Raw genomic sequence first — 25,632 nt, 5'->3', positions numbered from 1 at the left:
TCAAGGTTAGTGAAAACCAAATACATCCCAATAAACTAACAAAATTTCATCATAACTCAATCTAAATACTATCCATAATATATAAGCTACACATAACTGTATGTCATTAAGCTGAAAAAAGAAAGGAAATCAGGGTTTAATACTTTAAGACATATTGATATACCCGTATGTGTTTTGGAAAAAAATATTGACGGAAAACGCAGGTACTTGAAACCACAGCTTGGCTTGTTTGAGCCCCCAAAATGTCATATCCTGATCAGATACACACAGTTAAGATACATATGCAAGTCAAATTGTGAACATGATGGCTTTAACAGATTCACTGTTCACTGCAACTCAGCACCACAAAAATCACTTAGTGGGAGCTATTCTGGCCCTGTGAAATGTACATATAAAGGCAAGCAAAAAGATACATCGGCAAAATTAACTATTTTAAATTAATGTTAATGTTTAACTTTGTAAGAATTGTAGAGGCCCAAGAGAATAACCCACATGTACGACATAACATACAAAAGATGCTGCAATCCATTTGATCAATGTACATAAATTCATAACACACATGATTGAACTGACCTGTGACTTGCACCTGCGTCTTTAGTTAGAACCAGATTGTCTACAACAGAAACCATGTGTGAAAGCCCTTTGAAATTCAAATGAAGAGGCTTAGTGTGTGATCAGATGTGTGCCTGTGTGATGACACAGAGCAGGCAGATTACAGAAAGATACAAGATACGGCTCCACGAGGTTGTCTGGTGCAATAATGTTGTTCAAGTAGACGCAGTTCATCACAGAGAGGCTGGTTTGGCAGGTTTCTATCTCAAACATTTACTTTATCCTGAAAGAAAACAGAAAATTACAGACTATCACAAAACCTCGAGTAAAACTGGACATGTGACTGAAAGCATTACTACAATATAAGGGCGCAGATGTAGCTCTGTTTTAACTGATGTGTTTTAACTGCATGGTTCCCTCGATGTGTGGACAAAACATAGTACATTGTGAAGAAGACTCAAAGACTTAAAGTTGTGTTGTACATCTGGTGAATTTCAGTTTTTAAAGTGACTAAAAATGCAGGTTAGTAAGGCAATCAAGGTAAAAAGGCAAAAAAGGCCGTCCTTGGTGGGTGCAGGTATTAGTGATGCTAAGATATGTGATCCAGGCGTAAAAGATCCAGGTTAAAGGTTTATGAGCCACAATAACATACAGCTACAGTAGTTTTATGATGCACAGTCAGTCACAGTGAAAGTGAAAGTAAAGTCAAAGTGATGCTCATTTTATCTAGTCATGACAGATGTGTGGTAAATGCTAAAAAATACAGTATTCATCTCAGTGAGTAAATGCCTGCACATGTTTTGGTGCCTTGCTGGATGCTGCTGCATTGTGAGCCACTCTGGATTAACATTGCATTTTAAGTGGACTAAACCTTAAATCTAATCTAATCTGATTCACAAATTCATCTAAGACAAAAGTTAACACTATCAAAATTATAATAAGCTCGTCTTCTACTTCCTGTAAAATTAACGTAGTACGGTCTAGTTAAATCTGCCTGATGCAGCAGGTTAAGCAAGTTCCTTGCTGCTGCTAGAATTAAACTGGCAGGGTAACATCAGGGAAGTGGTGTAATGACTTCCGGGTAAGCATGATGGCTCAAAATCACGATGAAGTATTGCCTCAGTTAAGGAAGAGAAAGCACTCTGACTAACAAAAGATTTCTTGTAAAATCAGGTGCAGTAATGAAAAGAAAACGAAACTTGTGCTACAGAGACTGACGATGTTTAAAGTAACTTCCTGCACTGAAATCGTTTGCCCCACTGGATTTGGTGCGTACAAACAGATGTCATACATTTGAACAGTCACCAGGTACAAAGGTCTGATGCAGCGATTAAAAACCTTGACCTTTGGAACAATTAACATTAACTTTACCTGAAACATCACAAGTGTCTTTTACCTTTCATATGGTAGTTTTCCAGCTGTCCTAACCTGTGCAAGTGGTCGCAAAATAAGAAATAAGAAAAAACATTCTTACCCATCCACCTTGCTTTGTCACCCATTGACCCACACGCCTGGTGAGGAACGCAGCCATGACACACTGGACTTTACTTTTCAGCTCTGGGAATGATTTCTTGATATAAAGTCCAACGGTCACCGAGGCCTTGATCAGCTGCATCTCTGGAACCACTTCAGCCCCCTGAGTTTGACACAAGGCCTCCACACCTCGGCTGAACACTGTCTCTACGGCCTGGGGAGGGATGGAGCATGAGTCCAGATATTACACTGCAGGAAACTCAATACAAAAGACGAGGGTGGGTGGGTCCTGACTATGCCTATTATTTACCACTTAACTTCCAACGTCAAAGTTTGGAAGTGTAAGAACACATCCTGGCTCTTTGTTGGATCTATTGTTTTTTTTTGTGTGTTCTCTTTTACAGCTGTGTGCTTGTTTACAATTATAGTTTTCATCAGATACACATTTACACAAACAAAAACATCCCTATGAAAACTGTTGATGCCTCAAAACCTGAACAAATAAAACCACAATTATCTCCATGGCTGGGAAACAATGGAGGTAAAATGAGGTTTTTTTTTGTAGTTTGAGTGAACTGGTCTTTTGTCTTCCATCATTGCCACGATTCAAAATGAAACTACATGTCAAAGCATTTACAGTGCAGTTACACAACAAAGTAGCCCAGAGGAGTTTTGGAAAACTGTCATTTCTCTACAAAAAGTACCAGGGGTTCCCCCCCTTTACGGTTCAGCACATATGCGAGCCGCGGATTAATTACTAATATAATTTATTTTAAAATATCACCTTTAAAATGTGAATTTACAGTCAATTTCTAGCATGAGGATATTATATTATATATAATTAAGTTAATCAAACAAAAGAAAAACACGACATGCACAATAACTGACAAATAAAATGCTTATGCTGAGAAAGAGAGAGTGTGTGAGATAACTTAGCTCCATTTTAGCTAGGCCCAAATGTCTACTCCATATTCTTGTAATTAGTCTCATGTTCCAAAAACAGACACATGCAAATGTTACCCACCCTCGACCCAGGTCCCAGCTCATCCACTGAAGGGCTTCAAACTACTTCCCCACTGGAGAGGAAGCAACTATTTCTCTCTACTGTCATTGTTAGTCGCTGCTAGGAATACTCCAGGCACTTCCTGCCAGCTTGAAGACATCACTACAGACACCAGGTTTAAAAATGCTGGTATATTATGAAATACAGACATACATTGTTTGAACTCCTTAGGTAAGAACTTTTTTCTTTATTGAAAACGGCAATATGATACTAAATGTGAGTTTTGTGATCTGTTGCCCCCCTAAAAGTAGCACTAATGTAACTTACGAATGTGTGTGTAAATATCTTGGCAACAACACATTAGTGTGATGTAGTGTACATGACCTCTGATCCTGTGAAGCATTTCCTGTATGTGTGTGTGTGTGTGTGTGTGTACGTGTGTGCACCTCTTCTGCCACAGCTTGCTTCAGATCAGACAGCGCAGCTTTAAATTTCATGTCCTCATTAAGGGAATCAGCCACACTTCTCAGTTTATCAGCGATCAAAACTGGGTCAAAATCGTCATCTGAAAAAAACAAAACAAGTTCACTCTTGCAACACTTGAGTCTCCTGTGAAATATTGGACTCTCCTTTATTTGACTATTGCGTGTAATGGCACCTCCTATTGCTTATCTAGTAGTTTCACTTTTAAAAACAGATATATTGTACATTGTACTGTATATATACATTTCTCATATTCTGTAGTGTAAATATCTCATATCTCTTATGTTTTTTCACCAATATACCAAGGAAAAGTCCTTATCATGAGTAAAGTTACTTGGCCTGCTTCCTGATACCGGATCCTCAACCTGCCTTTAAGGAACACAACTGAGCTGCAGGTGCCGAAGGAGAAGGACGTTAACAGTGTCGAGTTTGGCAAGCCGTTTATATATCCAGTCCATTTAATAGCTGGACTGGATATATATTGCAGGAATCTGTATTACAAAAACGGCATTTGTCCTCGTATGAATGTCATTGTAGATATCTGAAATGTTCTTTTGGACGAGGAAGAACTGCAATACATGTCCTGTGTAGCTCAATGTTAATACAGCCACTTCTACTTTGTCAGGATGAAAACACATCTTAAATTCAGTTTTGATTTGGAGATATCCTGAAATACAACTTCTGCCAGTATGAATATCATTGCGGACATCTTGAATTACAGTTTTTACTAGTGAGATATATTACAGATATCTTTTATTATAGATTGATTGTCTTATCAGGGTTTGTAATGTGTCCTTGGATGTCTTGAAAGGCGATTACAAATAAAATGTATTATTATTATTAGATAGGAGTGTGGTTGGATTAAATGTTAAAACACCTTACCAGAGACGTGCCTTGTAAGCAAGCCTATAAGACTAAAATGTCACCTCGCTATTTAAACGCTTGAGAACAAAAAGCAAAGAACAAACACCTGCTACATTATCTCACGTTTGCTTGTACGTGGCACAGACTTGCACACTTAAAACTTAAACATATTTAAGTCTATCACAGAGCACTTCGACTTCTGGTTTTGCGTCTGAAATAAAAACGTTAAATAACAGTAGCTGCTTCTCCACGGGCAGTAACCTCACAGACTGGTCCTGCTCTCTCTGTCTCACACTTTGGCTCATTGTGCGTAAAAACCCACCGTCGCCAATGCCGTCAGCCTCCACTTGGGCTGAACATCCCTTGGGTTGACAATCCTGAAGATCCTCATCCTCCAGAAGACATTTGATTATTTCAATCGTCTGCAGTTCGACGGTGCTTGTACTTGGAGCCATTTCTGCTGGTAAACACATCCGACAGAGAGCGCAGCCGCGTCGGCAGCAGAGGGGCGGATACTCTGCTGAACTTCCGGTCTGCGCTCTCAGTTCACCTGTAGTCGCTCTGGGTACATTCACTAAAGCTCTGCACTGTGGGTTACATATCAGAGGTGCTTGTCCTTTACCTGACTTATGCTTATGCTTATGTTTATGCCTTATATTACGTTACACTTTACTACCCCTCTCTGTTTATTTCCCAGCCATAATTGCTGCTTAATTTTCAGATTAAGAGTCCACATATATAACAGACATTCACAACATTTGATGGACAGTTATGGAGAAAGTACCCACTTAGTATAAAGTATCTTCACTGATACTGAATCGCTAATAATGTTCAAATAATGTATGAATTATAAACATTACATCACTCTCAAGTGCTATTTTGCATGAATGCTTTTACTTTTCATACCTTTACTATGGTAAAAAGTTGAGTGCATGACTTTAACTGAGCACGGGGAGTACTTTTATTACGTGGTATTGCTACTTTTACTGAGGTAAAACATCTCAGTACTACTTCCACCACCATGGCTTTACAGATCTACATGGAAGTGAGGAAAATCAAATTAGTATGTGACCTCTGGTGTTTTTAGTTGAACTTGAAACTGAGCTCTTCCAGATGCAGACGGAATATGCAAACAGCAGTTTATACAGGGTTGCCAGCAACATATGATTAGAAGTGTTCCCAAACAAAAGTGCTTGAAGCCACAAACAGCTTAACGTGAGTAGCTTTTACAGCCATCGACTCTGCAAATAAATGTTTATGCATGTCTCTTTCTTACTATTTGTTAAATTTAAACGTTGCATACAGATTTTTGACATAAAGCTTGCTGTTTTTTGTTTTCATTTGTCATTCTGCAAATAAAGGTATGGAATCAGATTTGTATTTATCTCTAAAACTCAGACAATTCTTCTGTTATTATTCTGGTTTCACTTTGTTGGTCAGGATAATTTTAAGCGACTAAAGTGGAGGGAAACTTTGAAAGACAGACAGAATCAGTAGTTCACAGACAGGATGACAGCCACTGGGATGCAATAAACTGAGTCAGACTTCTCTCATATGCTAATGTGATTGCTGTTGGTCACATCAGTGGGCCCCAGTCCATGCAGAAGCACCTGCACCATGAATAATTTTCTGGAAGATGGAAGTAAACTCAAAACTTTTGACAACAGTTTGACCACACACACACACACACACACACACACACACACACACGCTACTTCTGTAAGTGTGCATTTTATATCCAGTAGGTGGCGACATTCACTTACAAATTCACTGCTCTGCTGCTGAGTGCTGCCCCACCCTGTTTCTCTCTCTCTTTCTCTCTCTCTCTCTTTCTCTCTCTCTCTCACACACACACACACACACACACACACTGTGACTGAAGATAAATTGAAGTTGATCGCCAAAATAATTGCATTTTTTCCACAGCATCTAGATTATTCAGATTCCTAATTACAACAGTTTTGCGTTGCTGTTCATGCATATATGTATGTAGAACCTGGTGTGCACACACATCAGGATGATTACATGCACAGACAAGCAGCACCATCAGACCACAGTACCACAAAACGTATACACACCATCCAACTACCTGGTTCGATCACCACTACTGAGATATTTTTACATCTCACACAACTAAACCAGCAGTGCACATGCATATGTGCTTTTACCTTTGTTCAGTAACCTGCAGACAAAAAATAAATGATTCAGTGTTAAAACTACTGGGTGATTAAAAGCATCTCTTGCTGCATCTCTATCATACTTGTAATCCTAAAACTAAGATTAACAATAACCTAAATTGTGAATTGTACCCAATTCAATTAAGTGTAAAACTAATCATTTTTGTATTTTTTTACCTTTATACCTTTACCTCTGGGTACCTCGAGCCAAGTCAAATGGCACCTACTGTGGGAACAGCTTTCTGTCTCAGGGTCTGTCACCTCTCCTGGGTCCTTTCATTTCATATACCTCCACACTATTCTATATTTCTGTCTCTGTCCTCATAGGAGCCAATCATTAATCAGCATGCTCTTTATTAACCCACCTCCACCCGTAGAACTCTGCATCCCTCCTATGACACTGATTCCACCGTCCATCCACCACCTTTCCCGCCACTCAAAATTAATTTGATTAAGGCCAAGTTGGGAGGTTATGTTATGGACCACTAAGGGTCTAACTTAATTGAATGTGCATTAACCCCAGCATCTGATCTGCATTAAAAAAAAAAGTGTGACATATATGGCGTGTTTGTGAACATAGACAGAGAAGATGAAAACATGCTTCATCCACAAATTCTACTCTGGGATGATAGAGGATGAGATGGAAATTATTTTGCCCAGTCATGCATTTCCACGCATTTCTCTTCTGGAAAGAAGAAAGTGTTGATTAGCAATCATACACCAGGATAATCAGCAGGGATGTCACAGTTACTTCTGTACTGTCTGACACACTGAAGTCAGCGTGACTGCATACGCACACAACATTGGGCTTCCACAAGTCGCAGATGAAACAAACATCTCATCTCATTTACTTTTCCATAACAAGATTACCAAATGTTATCCCACACATCATCTATGTGTATGTGAGATAAAGTATCATAAACTGCATTATACATCAGGAGATCCCAGGGTCTTTAGATGTTTGGTTTGCTTATTTGTGGCACTATAGCATCAGCACTCATATTTTTGAGCCCCTTTGAAAAATACTATGAAGTGTTTTGATGAAACCAGCCAAAAAGACTAGAAGTAAGAGATGTGCTTCACTTACAACATACACTGAACGAATACATTTTGAAGGTGACGATTTAATGAATTATTCACAGCGTATAAAATGCAGTGGCGAGAATTTTGACAAACTATTGGTATCGCATTAACACTGACGGCTGAATTTGCCTTTAAAAGTAACACAAGAATTTAAATTTGATTAAAAACATTACAACTGTTGTCACTTGTGAAGGCCAATACATTAAGCATGCAAAGCAAGGGGGACAGGGTCTCTGGTGGATCCTCTCCTCTGACATAATATTTAATGCTGGGATTTTATGCTCAGGCATTACATAAGCCATCATTAGATTCAAACAGAGAAGGTAGTAGGTCACCAAACTAAATCAAAGAGCTGGCTATGCAGTGTCTAAATCACTCTACCTTCTGAGACACAGCCACCCCACAAGAGGGAAGACACTTGTAATAATGACAATAGCCCAGTTGCAATGTTTCCACCAGTTCAGAGCTAATCAATCGATAAATGCACAGAGAGTCTTACAGGATGCACACAACCTCGGTGCAGATCGGTGGGCCAATGTGAACCTGAAACACCTGGTCAATGGTTGCAGATCTCTACGAAAAATCTCCAGAAAAACACCATTAACTCCTGAATGGTTTGGTTGTGCTGACCCACAAGAGAGCCTTAATTGGATAAGGCTTCATGGAGCTGATCTGTGCCTGCTGGGTCCACGTGTGGTCAGATCATTATTTTGTAACGTTACAGTGTGGACCCAAAGTCCAGGACACAGACACAACAGGTAAGTTGAGGTTTACAAGTTTTATTGAAGGACTCACGGAGACAAGGTGGAGCAGCGAAATATGAAGGCCGGTGTAGACAGGGGGAAGAGGAGTGAGGGTGGAATGGTGAGAGCAGGCAGATGAAGGATGAAGATGAAGGCGCAAGGATAGATGGTTAGTGACAGGCCGGGGCACAACCTGAAGAATAATAAACAATGCTAGAAAGGGCTGAAGCATGACTACTACTGCAGCCAAGACAACAACCTGATTCTGAGCGAGAGGAAAACAAGGGTAGATGTGGTGCAGAGGTGACGAGCTAATGGAAAGCAGGTGTGCAGAATCAAGGTGAGTGACCAGCATGACAGGAACACACACACACACACAGTGGACACAGAAGCGGGAAACACACAGAAACACAAGGGAGGATGGTGGAGCATGGTCGTGACACTGTAAGTACTCACTCACTGGAGTAGAATGTTTAAATGGGAATGCCTTTGCTGTGGTATGACTGTGGTGTGTCTGCTGCCATAAAACCGGGCAGGTGATGTTTCACAGTGGATTATGGGAGCGCTGCTACCTGCAGCATCCGCTTGTTTTCTGAGTGTGTGATTTCCTCATGACCAGAGGCACTCATTTCTGATGCTTTTGAATCAGTATAGAGAAAAAAAGAGAAGCCAGAGAAGAGAGGCTTTCAATTCTTTTTCAGCTTAGCTGGGATCCTCTCCCCTGGCTCTGTGTAATGAAACACCTGGTCAATAGTTGCAGGTGTTGTTGTATTTCCTCCAATATTTGTACTGGCAAAATTCCCAGCATGCCACTCTGCATTATTTTGCCTTATTTCACCTTTTTATGCTGGCGATCTTTTATGTTTTTGCAAAACCCATGGCCTCGCTTTCAAATCCCCATCTAAATTTCTCATTCATTCCTTTTAAAAAAGACATGATATATTTGTATTATTGCGCTGAATACCACCTCTTTTTTTTTGTGCCATTGTGTCCACTTCACCCTGCTGTTATTGGCTGAAGAAATACTTAAATAATGGAGTAAAGGTAATCTTGTTCAGTTAGACAATTAGAGCTGCTGCTAGACTCTATACTTCTATACAAATCTCGCTCTTTGTTGCTCATTTATGTTGAATTCTGATGCTCCGTTTCAAGCTAACACTGCCACAACTCTGGAGGTTTGAGAAGCACTGATCACTGGTCTTTTGCAGGTGTTGTTGTTTGAACTCACTTCAAGCCAGAATATGAAGTCTCCTGTCCTTGCTGTGGGCACTTTGCGACCATGACGGCTCTTCCCAGAGGACTTACCCTCTGCTCAGATACTGTGATCATTGCTTTTATGTTTGTCTTTATGAGGTTTGTGTGCTTGGCAATATGAGGCATTTGGATGTTTCTCTGAGATCTACTTGTGATATCTTCGCATTCTGCTGGCTGCAAAGTTTTGCTCACACTGCTGCTGTTTGCCCATGTGCTGAACTTTTTGTATGGATGTTTGTGGTATCACTTGAGCTTTTTGTCTTTTGAAGCTATTGTTTGACGCATTTATGTTATTATAATGCCTCATTGTGGTGCTTCACTGTTGATAATCAGCACAATGGTGAGATATAAATATTCATGATTGATTCTTGTGAGTTATGTACTGAGTTGATTTCCCCTCAGGTTGTTGCCTTTGTTTTGGGGAATTTTCTATTAGCTCACTGCAAACTCAGGTTGCTAATAGAAGTTCATATTGAAAATTGGCTTTAGGGATGTAAATTATTGTCTTGCATACAGCTCATTTACATAATTATTTCCATGTGATATTTACTGGGTTGGATATTGACTTTATGGCAAAGTCAAACTTCTGTCTCTCATTTTCTTCTATACTCTGCTAAGAAAAGTAATCCAACTCACAGTGGGTCTACATGTCAGCTCTCTTTACTGTTAATACCATAAATAGATATACTGTAAACTGAGTATTGATGCTTCTGTTTATTCCACCAGTTCAAAAGAAAAGATTGCCTGCTCTAAGCAATTTTTTGGTATATAAGTTAATGATTATCTGACATGCTGCTGCATATCAGGTGTATTGGTGGGCTTGGATTTATCCATCTCAGTTCTCTTAGTTGTTGATGGTGCTTTGTTGGGATTGCCCACATGGCGGCTCATGTCTATGAGGTTACTTTCGTGTCTGAGAGAATGACTTTCCTTGCTGCAATCAAAAAATTCTATAAATTTGTGATTTCAAATGTATTCATGCTAATCAAAAAGTTTTTTGTTCATGTTGAGTTGAATCCCGTTGGTGGGACCTACACTGAAAGATGCAAGACACATCGCTATTGGCCAACTTTTGGATGTAAACAAAACTTTTTGATTTGCATTAATACATTTTTAATCCTACATGATAACTAATGCTTGCTGGTAAAGACAGCGGCTCATCTTTTAATTGTGTATTTTGGTTTGTTGATTCTCTGGAGGAAACAGATGTGGACTTTCAAGTATATTAATTAATTCTCAAGGATTATACACTCAGTTCTCGTCACTACTTGTTTGCTGCTGCTTTGGCTAATTACCCTTTCTCATCAAAGTTCTCTCCTCTCCTCTTTATGTACCCTTCATTGAAGACCTCCTAATAATTGGATAGGAAACAAGAAAATACAAGTTGGCCTACTGACCAATTAGGGTATGGCTCATTCTTTGTACCTTTTTAAGTCACTTGTTAACTTATGAACATCATACTTTGATTCTCTAAATGTATTAGGCCATTGTATTTTTGCAAAAGAACTGCAGACTCTTTTGAGTAAAACTAAAACTTTTTTTGCTTCAGTAGTATTGCTGAATATGTACAGACACCGTGACCTCCGTGTGTCGCCTCACATGTATTATGTTGTTTATATCCAGTCCCACGTAGTTAGTAGCCTGAATGGGAGGGATTTGGGGTTTGGTGGACGGAAGCTGCTGCCCTTTTTGTCTGGGTGCGAGTGCCCTTTTCAAATGGCAAATCAAAACATTTTTCCTTATTTGTTGGCTGTGTCATCTAGCTGAAAGAGCAGACATGTAAAAAATGATGGTAACTTGCCAAAACTTTTGTTTTATTTGATATTCAAATGCTAGTTTTACTCTTCTCATTATGAGCTCAACAAACCACAAACGAAGGAGGAAAGTTGAATAAAATCTGGGTAAAAATTATTTGAATAAACTTTGTTTTGTAACATAAATAGACATTCAGACAAAGGTCACCGGGTAATCTGGAAACCAGCTGGTCTGTTGCTCTGGACAGTTGAATACATGAACCAACTTTTTTTTCCATTATTCCAGCATTCCCTGTCAAGTGTGATAATCAAAACCTCCACAAACTTCGACCCCAGTGGCATCTTGTGTGTGGGCCTACCCTGAGCTCCTCTCAATGTAGGTCATGCTACACTCTTCAGAGGTTGCACTTTCATACCACGTATCTTAAACATCTCAGCTGGCTTCTCTTATTGTGAGGGGAGCAACCGCATGAAACTCCTGAACTCCTCACTTTATGTCTGCCTATGAGTGAAGCTAGTTCCCCTGTGTAGGAGCCTGACCTTGTATCAGCAGTTTCTTTCACTAACCAGAGGCTGTAGCCACAGGTAGTAAACTTGGAAGTTTGCAGCAGCCACTGCTATAGTGAGGAAGACCGGAGTGTAGACTGTGAGGTTAGGAGACATTGAAAGTAGAAATCCATTCATCTCTATGCATCATTAAACTCACTTTAGACAGACAGAAGAGACAGTAAGGACTGAAGAAGACACGGAGGAATTGTTACAATGGAGTAAAAAGTTGGACCCTAACAAGGGGCACAATAATCATGATTTACAAAAAAATCTAAGAACGAGTTTTACAGTGTGTGATGGACCGGTATTATGGTGTGTGATGGTATCGTGTGTATCAGGTATGATAGCAATAACACACTGACAGCAAAATGGACAATCTGACAGATGACTGGGAACGACTGACGTTTATGCCTGAACATCCATCAGTCCATCCATTTTTCTAAACCTCTTAGAGCTGAATGTCACTGATGTCTAGAGGGCCATAAAGACAAACACAAGAGGGAAATGGAGGCAGAGGATGAAGCTGGCAGTTGACTTTATCATGACAAAAATGACATATGACAAAGGTCCAGGGTAGAGTTGAGTCCATACTGGCTTTAAAACTGTCCTGAGCCAGACTGGGGCACCTAATAAGTTGATCTTGGTGAAAATTGTCTGCATAATGAGATTCCTACTCATGAAGAAGGACCATCATGGGGGTTTGACACTTTATGTAATGATGTAAACACCTCAATGAGACTGTTGCTTTATTTACAGTATAAAGAAGTGTTGGCTGTAGGCCTAGTCTTATTATCATAAAGTTGTTTGATCACTTTGGGGAAAACAAACCACAGGGAACAATCCAAACGTATCAACTCACTTGTTACTGTGTGAATCACTTTGAAAGCAAAACTGTTGGTTCACATCATAATTTGATAAATGTGGTGAGAGAGATTTCGACAAATCACACTGCTGTACTCAGGTTTAAGTAGGAAAAGCACTGAAGTTAAAAATGAAACAATAGCACACAGGACATAAGAGGGAGAGGGAAACTATTTTAAACTAGCTGTTATCAATAAGACGGCTGGCTTCAATACATTCAATATGTTTAGGCCTCAACATTGGTGGCTCAGGCCTGAATTCAGGGCAGCACGGCACAGCAAGGAAGTTGTGTGTTCAAATCTGCTGGCTGGCAGAAATGTGGTTTCTCTCTCTCTCTCTCTCTCTCTCTGCGACTCTGCAGGAGAAGACAATGATGTAGACAATGGATGGATGGCCTGAATTCAGCTGAACATCTGTGATATTAACCACTCATTTGATGACTCCGGCGACTGCCAAGTTATATAATGACATTGTCAACAGATAATTGGCTTGTGCCATCTCTGAGTATGACCACAGACAAGTGTTGTTTGATGGCCACCATGCATTAGACAACACGGTAAGGGCAAAGAGTGAATCTGGGTGAACTAAAATAGATGTGGCAAAATGTTTGAGGTGATAATTTCTGTGAAACACTCCAGTGGCTCGAGCAGAGACTGTGGGGGGAAAAACCCTGTAGAGGAATTCAACATTAGGAGGTGCCTTGTTAACAATGTAGGATGTGAAATGCATATCCTGAAAAAGTGGATGAATGTGTAAAGTCTTTTAACTTAAAGCAAGAGTTTGACAGTTACAGAAACAAGCTTATTTTCCTTCTTGCTGAGCATTAGATGAGAGGATTTATACCACTGCCATATCTGTCCATTAAATAAAACAGGGAAACGGCTACGATGGCTCTGTCCAAACATAACAAAATAGCAAAATGCATTATATCTTGTCTGATTAATACAAAAATCCAAAATGCAAAACCGACAATATGTGGTAAGCTGGGAGCAGTGACTTTCTGCCGTCTAGTCGTCATTGTGATGTTGCTGGGCAACCAGTGCAGACTCCAGGAAGTGCCTGAGCCTTCCTCAGGAATAAAGAGGAAGACTATTGTCAGTGAAGGTATAGCAGATACAGTACATTTTTATATGAATTTTGTGTTAGACATATAATTTGGTGGCATTGTATTTCTCAAAAAGCATCTTTTGGTATCAGTTTTAGTTTTTGTTCCTGAAAGTTTTGATAGTCCTTTTACTTTTTTAACTAGAGATTGTTGTTTGAGAACTACGTATACATCTATTGTGAAAGAAAGCGCATGTACTTTTTGACAAGCATACTATTTTTATCCAACCATTATTTGGATAACCTTTCAAGCTCATTACTTTGTCTGTCTGCATTATTCTCTCACCCTCTCAAAACTTTGAAAATTCCTCTTTTTTTTTCCCCTCTACCTTGTTATTTCTTCCTGACCCAGAAACTAAATATACTCCTGAAATCTCAGCGGTGTGTTTAAGTGAATCCCTTTCAGACATTAAATTCAGCTTGAAATGCAGGCAGGAAAGCCAAGTTAAATACCACGCTTTTGACAAATGAGATGAATGGAAGTTTGATGAGAAGTTATTTTTAGATGAGTGCGTGATTACATTATAATATGGTATTTTTCAGTGGAGCATGCACTGCATGCTAAGCCAGCAGGCTAGTAGCAGCCCTCAAACATTTTATGAAGCCCCTGAACATGACATGAAACACATGCATTATATTTTAATCATCTGCGGTCCATTTCAATACTTTAAATTTCAGCAACCTGCATATAATGGGAGTATAATTTACTAAATGAACATCATGCTGTACTGACGAAGACTTGACACTAGCTTTTGAGACCATCAACTCATTAGGAAAGTGTTTCCTGAGGTAATAAATCAAGTGAGAAGTAGGCTCATTTTCTCATTGACTTCTATACAATTGTACATCTTTTTGGAGCAAGTGGAGTCGCCCCCTGCTGGCCAGTAGAAAGAATGCAGATTTAGGGCACTTCTGCATTGGCTTCAAGAAGACAACTGTGACCAGCACTATTTAAAAAAGAGTTATGTAGTAGTAGCAACAAATTGATAATCATTGTGACTAATCACTACCGCCACTACTTCTATTACTAGTATTTCTACAACTACAATTAACTGTGAAAGTGAAAATCTCTCTCTCCCTCCCTCTTTGGCTCTGCTGCTGGAGAAGCATCCTGGCATCTTGTTTTACATAATGTTTAATAAATAAATGATTAGTTTTGGAATTGTTTTGTTTATGGTTGCATTTTGTTTGAGCAGCCCACAATCGCATGTTGGCTTTCTAAATGGGCATGATTTGAGAGACTCCAAGAACCCCGGTGCTGTTAGTAGACGTACTCTGCTGCTGAGAGAGGCTACTTTTTCTTTTTCTTTTTTTTACATTCAGTTTTGGGTTTGAGTCAGTTTATGACAGCAGTCACCCCTGCCACCCCCACCACAGACTGCTGAGACAAGACATGTACATAGAGCATAATGCAAACTGAATAATTTAAAAGTCACAAACTTGTGCGAGCTGGAAAAGAAACTGAGGACATTTCGAAGTTTCCTCCTCTTGTATTTAGCCTGCTTTACAAACTTTCCTGAATGCTGTTTTACGCTTTTTACATTCTCCTGTAATTTAAAGATGATATCCAAACTGCATTATGAAATATCCTGTTCTTATCCTCCTGCTAAAACTACAGATTAAACTAACTTCATCAAGCATCAAATTAGTTTTTGGTGACTAATTTAACACTCGCTTGTAATCTAATATTCCTGCACTGTGATTTAGTCTGAATTTCATGCTCACTAAAACTCAGTCAACTTTTGTATGTTTCATTGTTTTATTTGTAGACATTTTTGTCTCAAGGACTGATTGTGTCAAGTTTTGGAAAAAGTGTTTAAGAGCTCATATCTTTAAAATGAATTGCAAGAACACCGTCATACAGTAAGAGTACAATAATCTGACAATTCAGTTTCATTGATTTATTCCTATTTAATTGCTACTAGTAGTATAAAAAACGATTTTAAAGGATTTGGTTTATCCATTGATGATCTTTGCACATTGACTTCATCCCTAGATAATATGCATTTTTCTACACGCATATTTTCTTTTTTCCTAATTCCTGTATTTTACTATTATGATTGCATGTGGCTCTTTGCATTGTAGTAGCCTATTGCCTATTTTTCATGTATATTAATGGGGTAGCTCTTTTAGACACACTTTTGTTCTCTGAGATCTAACATTCGTTTAATATTGTCCTCATGACAGATTTTAGATGCAAAAACTGGTATCATTAGTTTATCTAAAACTGATGTTGGTGGTATATGTACAGTGTGCAGGAGCTTTTTCTTCTCTTGCTTTTGGACATTTCCTCCTATGCACCTATCTACAAGAAACTGAAGGTGTGCATGAGCCTTTTAGCCAAGTTTTTAAACTGCATGGATGATAAAATTATATCAAGTAACTGATACCACACAGATAAAATGTTTGTGTTATGACAAGAACGTTAATTTGAACAAACTCTTGTATCTTGCAGTTTTTTCTAATTTCTAGAAATATCAGTGTTGTGAATGTTATGGATGACATGAATGTTTATAAGCATTTTCCCTCAGACAGCCTGAATTTGATGATGATTTTCAAAGTCAACCCCAATGTTGCTGCTTTTGAGTAACAAATTAGAATACTGACCACTGAAATCAAAGTATAACGCTCCAAGAACTTTTATAAAAGTAGTCATTTTTTAATTTTCAGTTAAGGCAATCCAATACAAAGCATTTCACAACCCACCATATGACAATCATGTACAATAAAAACCCATTTAAAGGAAAGTAGAGAGTCATGCAAATCAGAAAACTCAAGAGATATAAACAACTAAGAGAAATTGCAGGATTAGACAAAAAATGAATTTTAAAAAAAGTGTTAACTGTAACATGCTAATTAGCTACAGTTTTTAAGCACTGGTGAGACAAGAAATGTTTGGAGGACCAGGCACAAGAGAGAAAAGATAGCAAACAGTCCACAGAGCTTACTGCCGTGTTTGGCACTGACATGCATGAAATCTGATTGGGCTGGTTCCTATTTTACAGATGGCGGCAATGTGTGTAAAACACTTTTCAACATACCCCAAGAACACATGCAGTCCATCCATCACACGAATAAAATCAGGGCTGTAAGAGGAGATTAACTGTCATAACATAGACGACAGAAGCAATGGCTTGTCATATAAACTCTAAAAATAAATAAATATCTTCAAAACAGAATATATTCCCAAAAATATCAGACATGTACAATAAGCACTTCTCTCGTGGGTGAAGTGCTGTTGGATCTACTGTATATGCAAACCAGCTGTTATACACTTTTATACACTTTATATACCGAAGTCCACTATCTTTTCACTGTTAACTGTCTTCTCTGTTGAACTACTCAAAGATTTGCAAGCAAATCACTGTTTGCCATTTTGACCACTATTAACTAATTTTCTCTCCTCCATACTTGTCCACATGAATTGCTTTTCAGTACAGGACGAAATGAGATGTAGTGACTGCCTTTGACATTATTAAGGCCTTTAGTTTGCTACATTAGACATTTGAATAAAATCTTTTCAACTCGGTCTGCATTGCTTTGTTAAGGAGAGGACACCTCTTACAGTCTATTATACTCATTGCAGCCTTGATATGGGGCTCAGTTGCTCTCTACACCAATGAGGGGAGCATGGAGGCCGTAAACAAAACCAAGAGAAGAAAGTCTATGTAATGCTAAAAAAGACACAAACAAGATAAAGCCAGGCTAGCCGCTTTGCTCGAGCTAAATGTTAACGTCAACATTTTAACATGCTATCACTGGAAATGCTAACGTGCTAATGTTTAGCAGGTAATGTTAACCAGGTTTAACCTTTTAACTTTAGCGTGTTAGCATGCTGACATTTGCTAATTAGCACTAGATACAAAGTACAGCAGAGGCTGGTGGGAATGTCATTCGTTTTGAAGATAGTCGGTCCTCAATTAAAGCGACAAATTGGAGGTTTGACCTGATGATGACGCTACAGGAAATCACCACAGTCATTAGGATACATCCTCTGAGGACTATGATTTCTGGACCCAAACTACAGCCCATCCAGTAGTTGTAGATGCATTTCAGTCTGGATCAAAGTGATGGACTGTCTAATATTACTATCTATCCTTTAATTTCAACAGACTGAGTAAATGAAGCATCTGCATTGCATGTCTTAAATTTGAGCCTTTCTCCAGCTACTGCGTGTTTTTTTCTTTTTCAGGGTGTCCTGTTCCTTTTGAGTACAAAGCCTAAAGTCCAAAGGGTAATAATGTAGGTAGAGTACTATGTCACCATGAACAACAAGAAACAAAACAAACTAGAAAGAGGGAGAATTTCTGAAACTCGCTTATAGAAATACAGTGTGGTTTGTCTGATGACAGAAGAGATGGGAGACATAACAAGACAAAAACTCTCCTATGTACTTCCTGTGCTTACTGATGTAAACATCCCTACATGGATCATATTCCTTTCAAATTTCTTCATCTTTACTTCTGATTTGATCTTTGCATTTTCGTAAGGCATCACATCACAGGACTGTCAGGGATCGTGCAAGGATGCATCTGCAATTACAAGCTTTGTTCCTGATGCAGTAAAATTGGATTTGCTACGTGGAAGCCACTTTGTTTTTGTCTCATCGTACCAAAATTGACTTCACAGATGGTAGAAAGCTACAGAAAACCAAACAAAGATTAGCACAAAAGGATCCCTCTGTACCCTGTGGTATAGACAGATTTTAAATGTGTTTACTCATGAAAGAATTACTTATGTAGTGAAAGTAATGAACATAAATCCTAAAGCTCTGGAGACCACTTGTGAACTCTCTCCCACCAGAGACTTGTAATACACTGCGGCAAGGACCAGACTATAAAATGTAAATCTCCAGGGAGGAACACTGGCTGTCATCACACTGACTTACAGTGTGAAGTCTCGGATGCCAGAGGTTATGTAGCTGCTGATGTGTGGCCGCTGGGGGCTTACGCATTTCCACTGACTTGGGAGTGTCTGAGTTGCAGAAGCGGTGTGTTTGGGAGCATATCAGGGCTGGATTAACCCACTATTGGGCCCTGGGGCACAAATTAGATATGGGTCTCTCTGGTTCCCACAAATCAGTTTGCAGCATAAACCAACCAGTGTTCCTACATTGAGGGGCTTGCTTTCCTTCATGTTGTGATGTTTTCAGAGAATATATTGATCCGTATGTATCAACTGAAATGAGGAAGGTATGAAAACTAGATTTTGGTACAACTAATAATAATCATTGCCTTAAGATCCTTGCTTTGCATGTAGCCTATATTGTGCTTGAGAGGTTACCAAAAGTAATGAGGAGCAGTTGCCTGCTTTGCCAGACTGGTATGAAGCATATTAATTACATGTTTTGCTATATTTTGTGCCCTTTCATCTTCTTTGTCCTGCTTCGTTTTCTGTGTTTTACTAATGTGGTAATGTATTTTTCAATTTACTGTAAGATGCAAAACCAATACCCTCTTTTTCTAGATTATGGAAATGGAAATTAAAAATGAAAGAGGTTAATTAGTTAATGTCCTTTGTGTGCAACATCATCCTTTGTTTGTATTGCCGCTGCGGTAGAAAGATATTTGACCTGCATGAATAAATTGGGTACTTTCTTCAAAAACAATGAATAGCAGCACTCTGAAAATGATTCGACATTATTAGCCTGGTAGCATCATCATAAAGTTGTCCTTGGTATAGAGACAGGTTGTCTTGTGCTTATTATATGCAATCACTTAAAATAATTGGTGACCACTTCAAAATAGATAAAGTTTATGACAGATCTATCATATGTCCATGCCACTCTGAATAACATTCGAGAATAAATATACTGGGATATGGGGAAGTCAGTTCTCATACAACATGCGTTTATAAACATTTACCTAATAAATAAGAGAAGACGTGACACCTCATGTTATGAAAAGCCTGATTAATGTTGAACATAATAAACTGTAAACTACACACGTGGTTTTTCCTCCATCAAAACTGATGCATTACCAGATATGGAGATAATCCCCAAATATAAAAACTAATTCCAGAGGGGGAAAAAGGTGCCTAAGAAATATTACTGTTTTAGGCCACACCAATGACTGACGAGCAAGGCTTAGGTCAAAGTTCACATGTCCTGATACACTTAGAGAAACAACCACAGACAGGCACAAGTTTTAACCACAACATGACCGTTTTCAACCAACCTGCTGTCAAATCAGGCGCGGAACAGTCACTGCCTTAGTGTCACCAACGAGTCCTGGAGAGTTTGCAGCCTCTCTTAAAGAGAAATCAGCCAAATGTATTTATCACAGAAAACCGAAAAAGAACAAAATGCTGCACCGAATGTCACTGAGAGGATACGGCACAAAACTCAACACCCACTTCCTGGTGCGTCAGCTCCTGTTTGCACCAAAAAAAACAAGAAAAACAGGAGGCTGAGAGTTCCCACTGGACTCTGAGCTGCTGCTGCATGCTGTCAGTCCTCAATGTAAAGCCAAGGGGGCTTCAGATCTGTGTGTGGTGGTGTGTGTGTCCGGGTGGTGTGTAGGGAGGTGGTGCCGGGTTAGGTTTGATCCCTCTGCTCTTCATGTAAGAGATGAACTGGTCTGGGATCTCTGCTAGCACGTCTTTAGCGAGCCGAGCCATGCTTAACACATGGTTGCCTGTACGGTCCATATAATCCCGGAAGGGCACAAACTGAGGAAGAAGAGAAGAAAGTGTAATATATATATGTGCACTAATAACTTAAAGCTCATGTGGATAAAGAATGCCATGATTTAATAGAACGCTGCACAGGACTTAACATGTAGTTTCCTCTGTTTAACACAATACCATCTGGGGTTTTTTGAACTCCTGTTGTAATGCTTCATGAAAAGCTTTAAATACCTTTTTGACAATGTGCACAAGTAGGTTTTGAGAGCAGGGTGGTACTCTGAATGGAGAGATCCAGAGGGCTAATGTTTAAGCCCGCTTGTTAGTCAACATTTGCCAGATCCTGCAAGCTTTAGGGTGCTGATCTGCCACTAATCCTGTGCTCTGGCTTCCCTCAGGATTGAGAGGAAAAAAATGAGCCCAAGTGAAAAGATATGATTATCCACTACGGTTTGATAATAGCACTGGATTTTTCTGTCTTTTATATTATTTGTCAGGCCCATCAATGTTTCCCCCCAGGAAGCCGTTTAGCAGAAGCATGTCATCACACATCAACGTAGTTCAGTAAACAGCCATGACAGTGGCTATTGAGAACTACTTCTAGTAGTAACACTAGTGGTCAAAATAAAATTAACAAAATACATTTTATTACTATACGATTACTGTAAATTGCGTTTGGCTTTGCCCCGCCTCCACTATGAACCACTTTGGGAAATCCTGCATATCCTTCACGTCCACTATTTAGTCACTTGACTCCTGAGTTTTGACTCCACAGAAATAGAGCTGATGTGTTGGTTAAAGGTTTCCACAAAAGGTTTCCTAGAGTGACATATAATATCAAACAATTTAGTGTGCTTGTCTCTATGGGAATTCACAGGAACCACACATATGTCCTAATTTGATAGAGATGCCAGTGCTAACAGATGGTGTTTAGTAAAAAAATTCACTTTTTAATGTACCTGCACAACTGAGGGAAAAGCACGAATGTACAACGCGAATGCAAAAATATGACTCAGCATGTACTGTAACTCACTGGAGAAACTGTTTCCTATAGGTGGTCGTCATGGAAAAAACCTGCATAAGCCCAGGATTGATAAATGTTTACGAAGGGGTACTGTCTGTTCTCTGGACTTTTTCTGTCTGGAAATATCTGAGTGAACCACACAAGCACTTAATTTCAAGATCCTGGTCTCGATGTCTGCAGTGAATACAGTCAAAGTTTCTTTCGTGCTGTAAAGGGCAGTCACCTGAACAATGTCTCTCTCTGCCAGTTTCCCCCGGGAGGAGATCCTGATGTCATCACCATCCAGCTCCACCATTGCTGGAAGACACAAGTTCACGCACACATGCATGCATGCACACACACCACACACGGTGTGAATACTGAGAAAAGAAGGCTGCCTTCAGGACAGAGACAAGGTCGATACACTTCTGATGTAAAGATTTAGTTATCCTATATCATATAAAATACCACATGGCATCAGTAAAGGAGACTGAGCTGTCCTGCTGTAATCTTTTTTTAGTGCACATTTAATCAACTAATGAGTCTTTTATAGTAGCTCTGCAATTTAGAATCATCTGTACTAAACACTGCAAACCCAGCAATTAACCTCAGCAATTTCTTCTACAATTATAACTGCATCCACCTACGCGTTCCCTCCTCTACTGGCTCAAATGAGTTTATGCAGTATTTTTCTCTTGGGTATTTCTCCGAATTAGTGGCAGAGAGGTTAATGCTGGCTGTAACAGTAATAGACAGACGACAATTATTGGCTCATGTTTTAATCTGGATGATGACTGGATGAATGTAGAGGGTATAAACACATCAGAGTTTGACGCTGCTGGTGTTTTCGATTTCTTTATTTTTGTTTTGTTTGTCTTTGTCTTGTTTCTGCCTGCCATATGAAATAACCAGAATATTTAACAATGTTATTCATGCAGCAGTTCAAAATTCAAAGTCACCGTACCGTCAAACTCAGCCTGACCCACTCCAACTATGATGATGGACATGGGAAGTTTGGCACCCTGCACAGAAATCAAAACAGAAAAACAGGAGAGAAAAAAAAATTTCTCCTTAACAATCAGCTTGCAATTCTACACATTTCTTTTACTCACAGAGAGTAGAGAAGCTTGTCCACATTACCACTGACCTGAAGCGGTGATTACTGCATCAGACATTATAGCAGTTACATGCTCTCCCACGTATGTTACAACCACACTGATGTACTGTATCACCCTTTAACTAGCTGAATGACCTTTAAGTAAGACAAGGCCTCCAGAGGGAAACAGAGAGTGAGGCAGGAAGTCAGACAGAGAGGGTGAAACGGGGAGAGGCTTCAATATGGACTTGTTTTTGTCTCCACCTTCCTTCTCCTGGATATTTTATGTCCCTGAATCCAATTTTCTGTCGGATGAATGCTCCCCGGCTCTTATCTTGGAATGATACTTTGTGCTCGCCAAACTGAATGCTGGTTATCAGGCTGGAGGTTGGAGATTAAACTCACTGACAACACTAACAGCATCTCCTGACGTACTGGGCCAACGGGTCACTGAAACTATTTTAATAGCTAAAAAAACACACGCAGTCCAGTTTGATGACAGGCTGACCTGCAAAAGAACTAGTATGAAGAAGCTGGTTGAGCATGAAAGGAGACATTTGATCACAGGGAGGGAAAAAAAGATGAACCCGTTGGCAGACATCTTGATAAAGTGTTACACGGCAGATGTGGCGCGGCTGCATTTGTGAGCTGGGAGAGGAGGGAGAGGGAGATGACGCCATCCAGTGAGTACAGCGACCATCCTCAGTCACCCGCCCAGCCACTCCCAAGCCACACGTCAAGACAGATAGCGCTGCTGTTACTGCTGCTGTTTCTAAACAGAGGCAAAATCTATAAATATAAAATCAGTCAAACAGCAAAAAATACCATGTAAGGCTGAGAAGGGTTTTGATATTATGGTACATTGCCTTTCACTGGAATTACATTTTGATAATATGATCCTATCATTATATCTGATGCCAATTCACCTAAGTGTAAAGTTTTAGCTGCTCATGACACCACATGAAAAGCAGAGGATCACGAAAGTCTATAGGGTTCTTTCTCTGTGGTACATGAATATTTCTACAAAAATTCTTGGCAATCCATCCAAATGTTTGAATTCTACAAATGCAATCAACACAGCTTTTTTCATTAAAAAGATTTTATGAATAGAATAAGTGTTTTGTCTGACTCTTATCTCATGCAGCTTGAGTGATTGCTTTCCTACTCGAGTGGCAATGACTGTGTTGCACTGTGACGGGCCATGTTGGTGTTTGTAATTTCCAGATAGATGGCAACATAAACGCTCAATGCAGAAGCTGCTACCATGTGTAATGAGTTCTCTGCAGTCACATATTTTCACAAAGCAGTTAAAATAAGTGCAGTTTTATCTCTGGTACAAGACAAATAAACTGTGGCAAATCAGGCAACCTCTTTTGCCAGAGGGAAGAGAGCACTTTCTGTCGACACCACCTCAGCAGCAGCACTTCAACGCGATTAGCAGTGTTCAACACAACTCCTGTCAGTGCCTGTCCTCCCACGCACATGCAGACATACATGTGTGTGTAGCCGGATACATACCCACACATCTGTACATCAAATGCCACCAAAAATAACCTGGCAATCTACCATGCCCCACTTTTGCCATCCTCCTCTCACCCTGACTGGCAGCCGAGATTCAGTCTAATGAGCCAACACAACAAAGCATCAATCAACGCTCATTACTTCAGGAACTCACTCTGAGTGTGTTTGGGGCGTTTTTTTGTGGCAGGGATTACCTAATTGAGTAGAGTTGACAACTCAGCTGTCTAATGTACAGATGCGTGTGACATCATGATGTAGCAGCAGCGGTGAGGTACCTTAGGTCATCACTATGTGCATGACGGATGTAGCAGCTCTGCAACTGCTATTTTCTAATGTGTTACTTTGCACATGGACAGCATGTGTGAGGATAAGAGCGTGGATGACACGACACACTGACGTTTGCCATCGGCCAACATAACCATACTGTTACTTGTGTGTAGAATCCCTGAGTTATTCAAAGCTATGGTTCATGAATCCGAATGTCATACCATCTATTGCATCAGTTTGTTTATGCCATTAGCACAATCACAGGGTAATGACAACAAGTAAAAGTTTCTTCAGCTGTAGCAGGCAGAGAGAGTGCATGTTTGCAACAGCTTGGTCAGAGCACTTGTTAGTTCACGAGAAAGCTAGCCATAACAGATTGTCTGTCATAGTTAGAAAATCACTGGCACAAAAAACACCTTACAGGTGTACATATTAAATCCAAATGTCATGCATGTGGATGCATGTATGTTCTGGCATATGTGAAGGTGCATGTGCACACAGGTTCACACATGTTAGGAGAGACCACAGGGGTCACGTGAGACACTAAACCACCTCTCATTGGCTGTCTCATCGCTCAGAGAAAAGCTGAAGGCAGCAGATTGAGGACACTGAAAAATCAGCAAGTACTGAAAGCTGATGTTAGCGGTTAACTGGTGTTTAGAGTCGCACACCTTGTTGTAATAATAGAACGTCAGGAATAATCAGCAGCTGTCATACGCTGTCGTTTATCCTTCAAGATGAATCTAATCTAGATTTTCTTTGTTGATCATCTCCATTAGCATATATTCAATTTTTGTACCTGCACTGCTTCAATTATTTTGATTTAATGACATTAATCTTGAATAAATTTAATTACATTCTTTTTAACTAGATATCACTCACACAGAACACATACCTCTGCACCTTTCTGTGGATTTCTAAAACTTCTAATTAAATTTGCAGCTATTGCGTCTGACAAATGAATATAATGTAAAGGCACAGCTTCAAAATATACCTTTTTTTTTTTGTTCCCACACAAATATCCTGTCAATGGGACAAAAACAAACAAACCAAAAACATCAGGTGGAGGAGGCTTGACCGTCGTGAAGCAGTAATTGCCAATTTAGGTTCTGTATTTAATTACCCATGTCCAGAGGGTCACATCACTTTTTCCTCAGCTTGAAAGTCTTTTCTCTTGTAACGTTAAAAGTGCAACATACTGTTTGAACTAAGCTGCCAAAC

General features: G+C 39.5%; 1 protein-coding gene across 2 annotated transcripts in view; it reads right to left on the bottom strand.

Annotated features, from left to right (window-relative positions):
- Positions 1–19,449: 19,449 nt before the first annotated feature.
- The window catches only part of cpne5b (copine Vb), a 116,910-nt gene continuing 110,727 nt past the window's right edge, over positions 19,450–25,632 (bottom strand). For both annotated transcript variants that reach the window (XM_070852147.1, XM_070852139.1), the window contains 3 exons: positions 22,492–22,549; positions 21,772–21,845; positions 19,450–20,569 (listed from right to left, as the gene is read on the bottom strand). In XM_070852147.1, the coding sequence (XP_070708248.1) occupies positions 20,378–20,569; positions 21,772–21,845; positions 22,492–22,549 (324 nt within the window). In that variant the 3' untranslated portion in view covers positions 19,450–20,377. The remainder of the gene's footprint in view (positions 20,570–21,771; positions 21,846–22,491; positions 22,550–25,632) is intronic.

This window comes from Pempheris klunzingeri, chromosome 2 (genome assembly GCF_042242105.1).
Source record: "Pempheris klunzingeri isolate RE-2024b chromosome 2, fPemKlu1.hap1, whole genome shotgun sequence".
Taxonomy (NCBI): Eukaryota; Metazoa; Chordata; class Actinopteri; order Acropomatiformes; family Pempheridae; genus Pempheris; species Pempheris klunzingeri.
The sequence above is the reverse complement of the archived record's forward strand: the minus strand, read 5'-3'. Positions and strand labels throughout refer to the sequence as shown.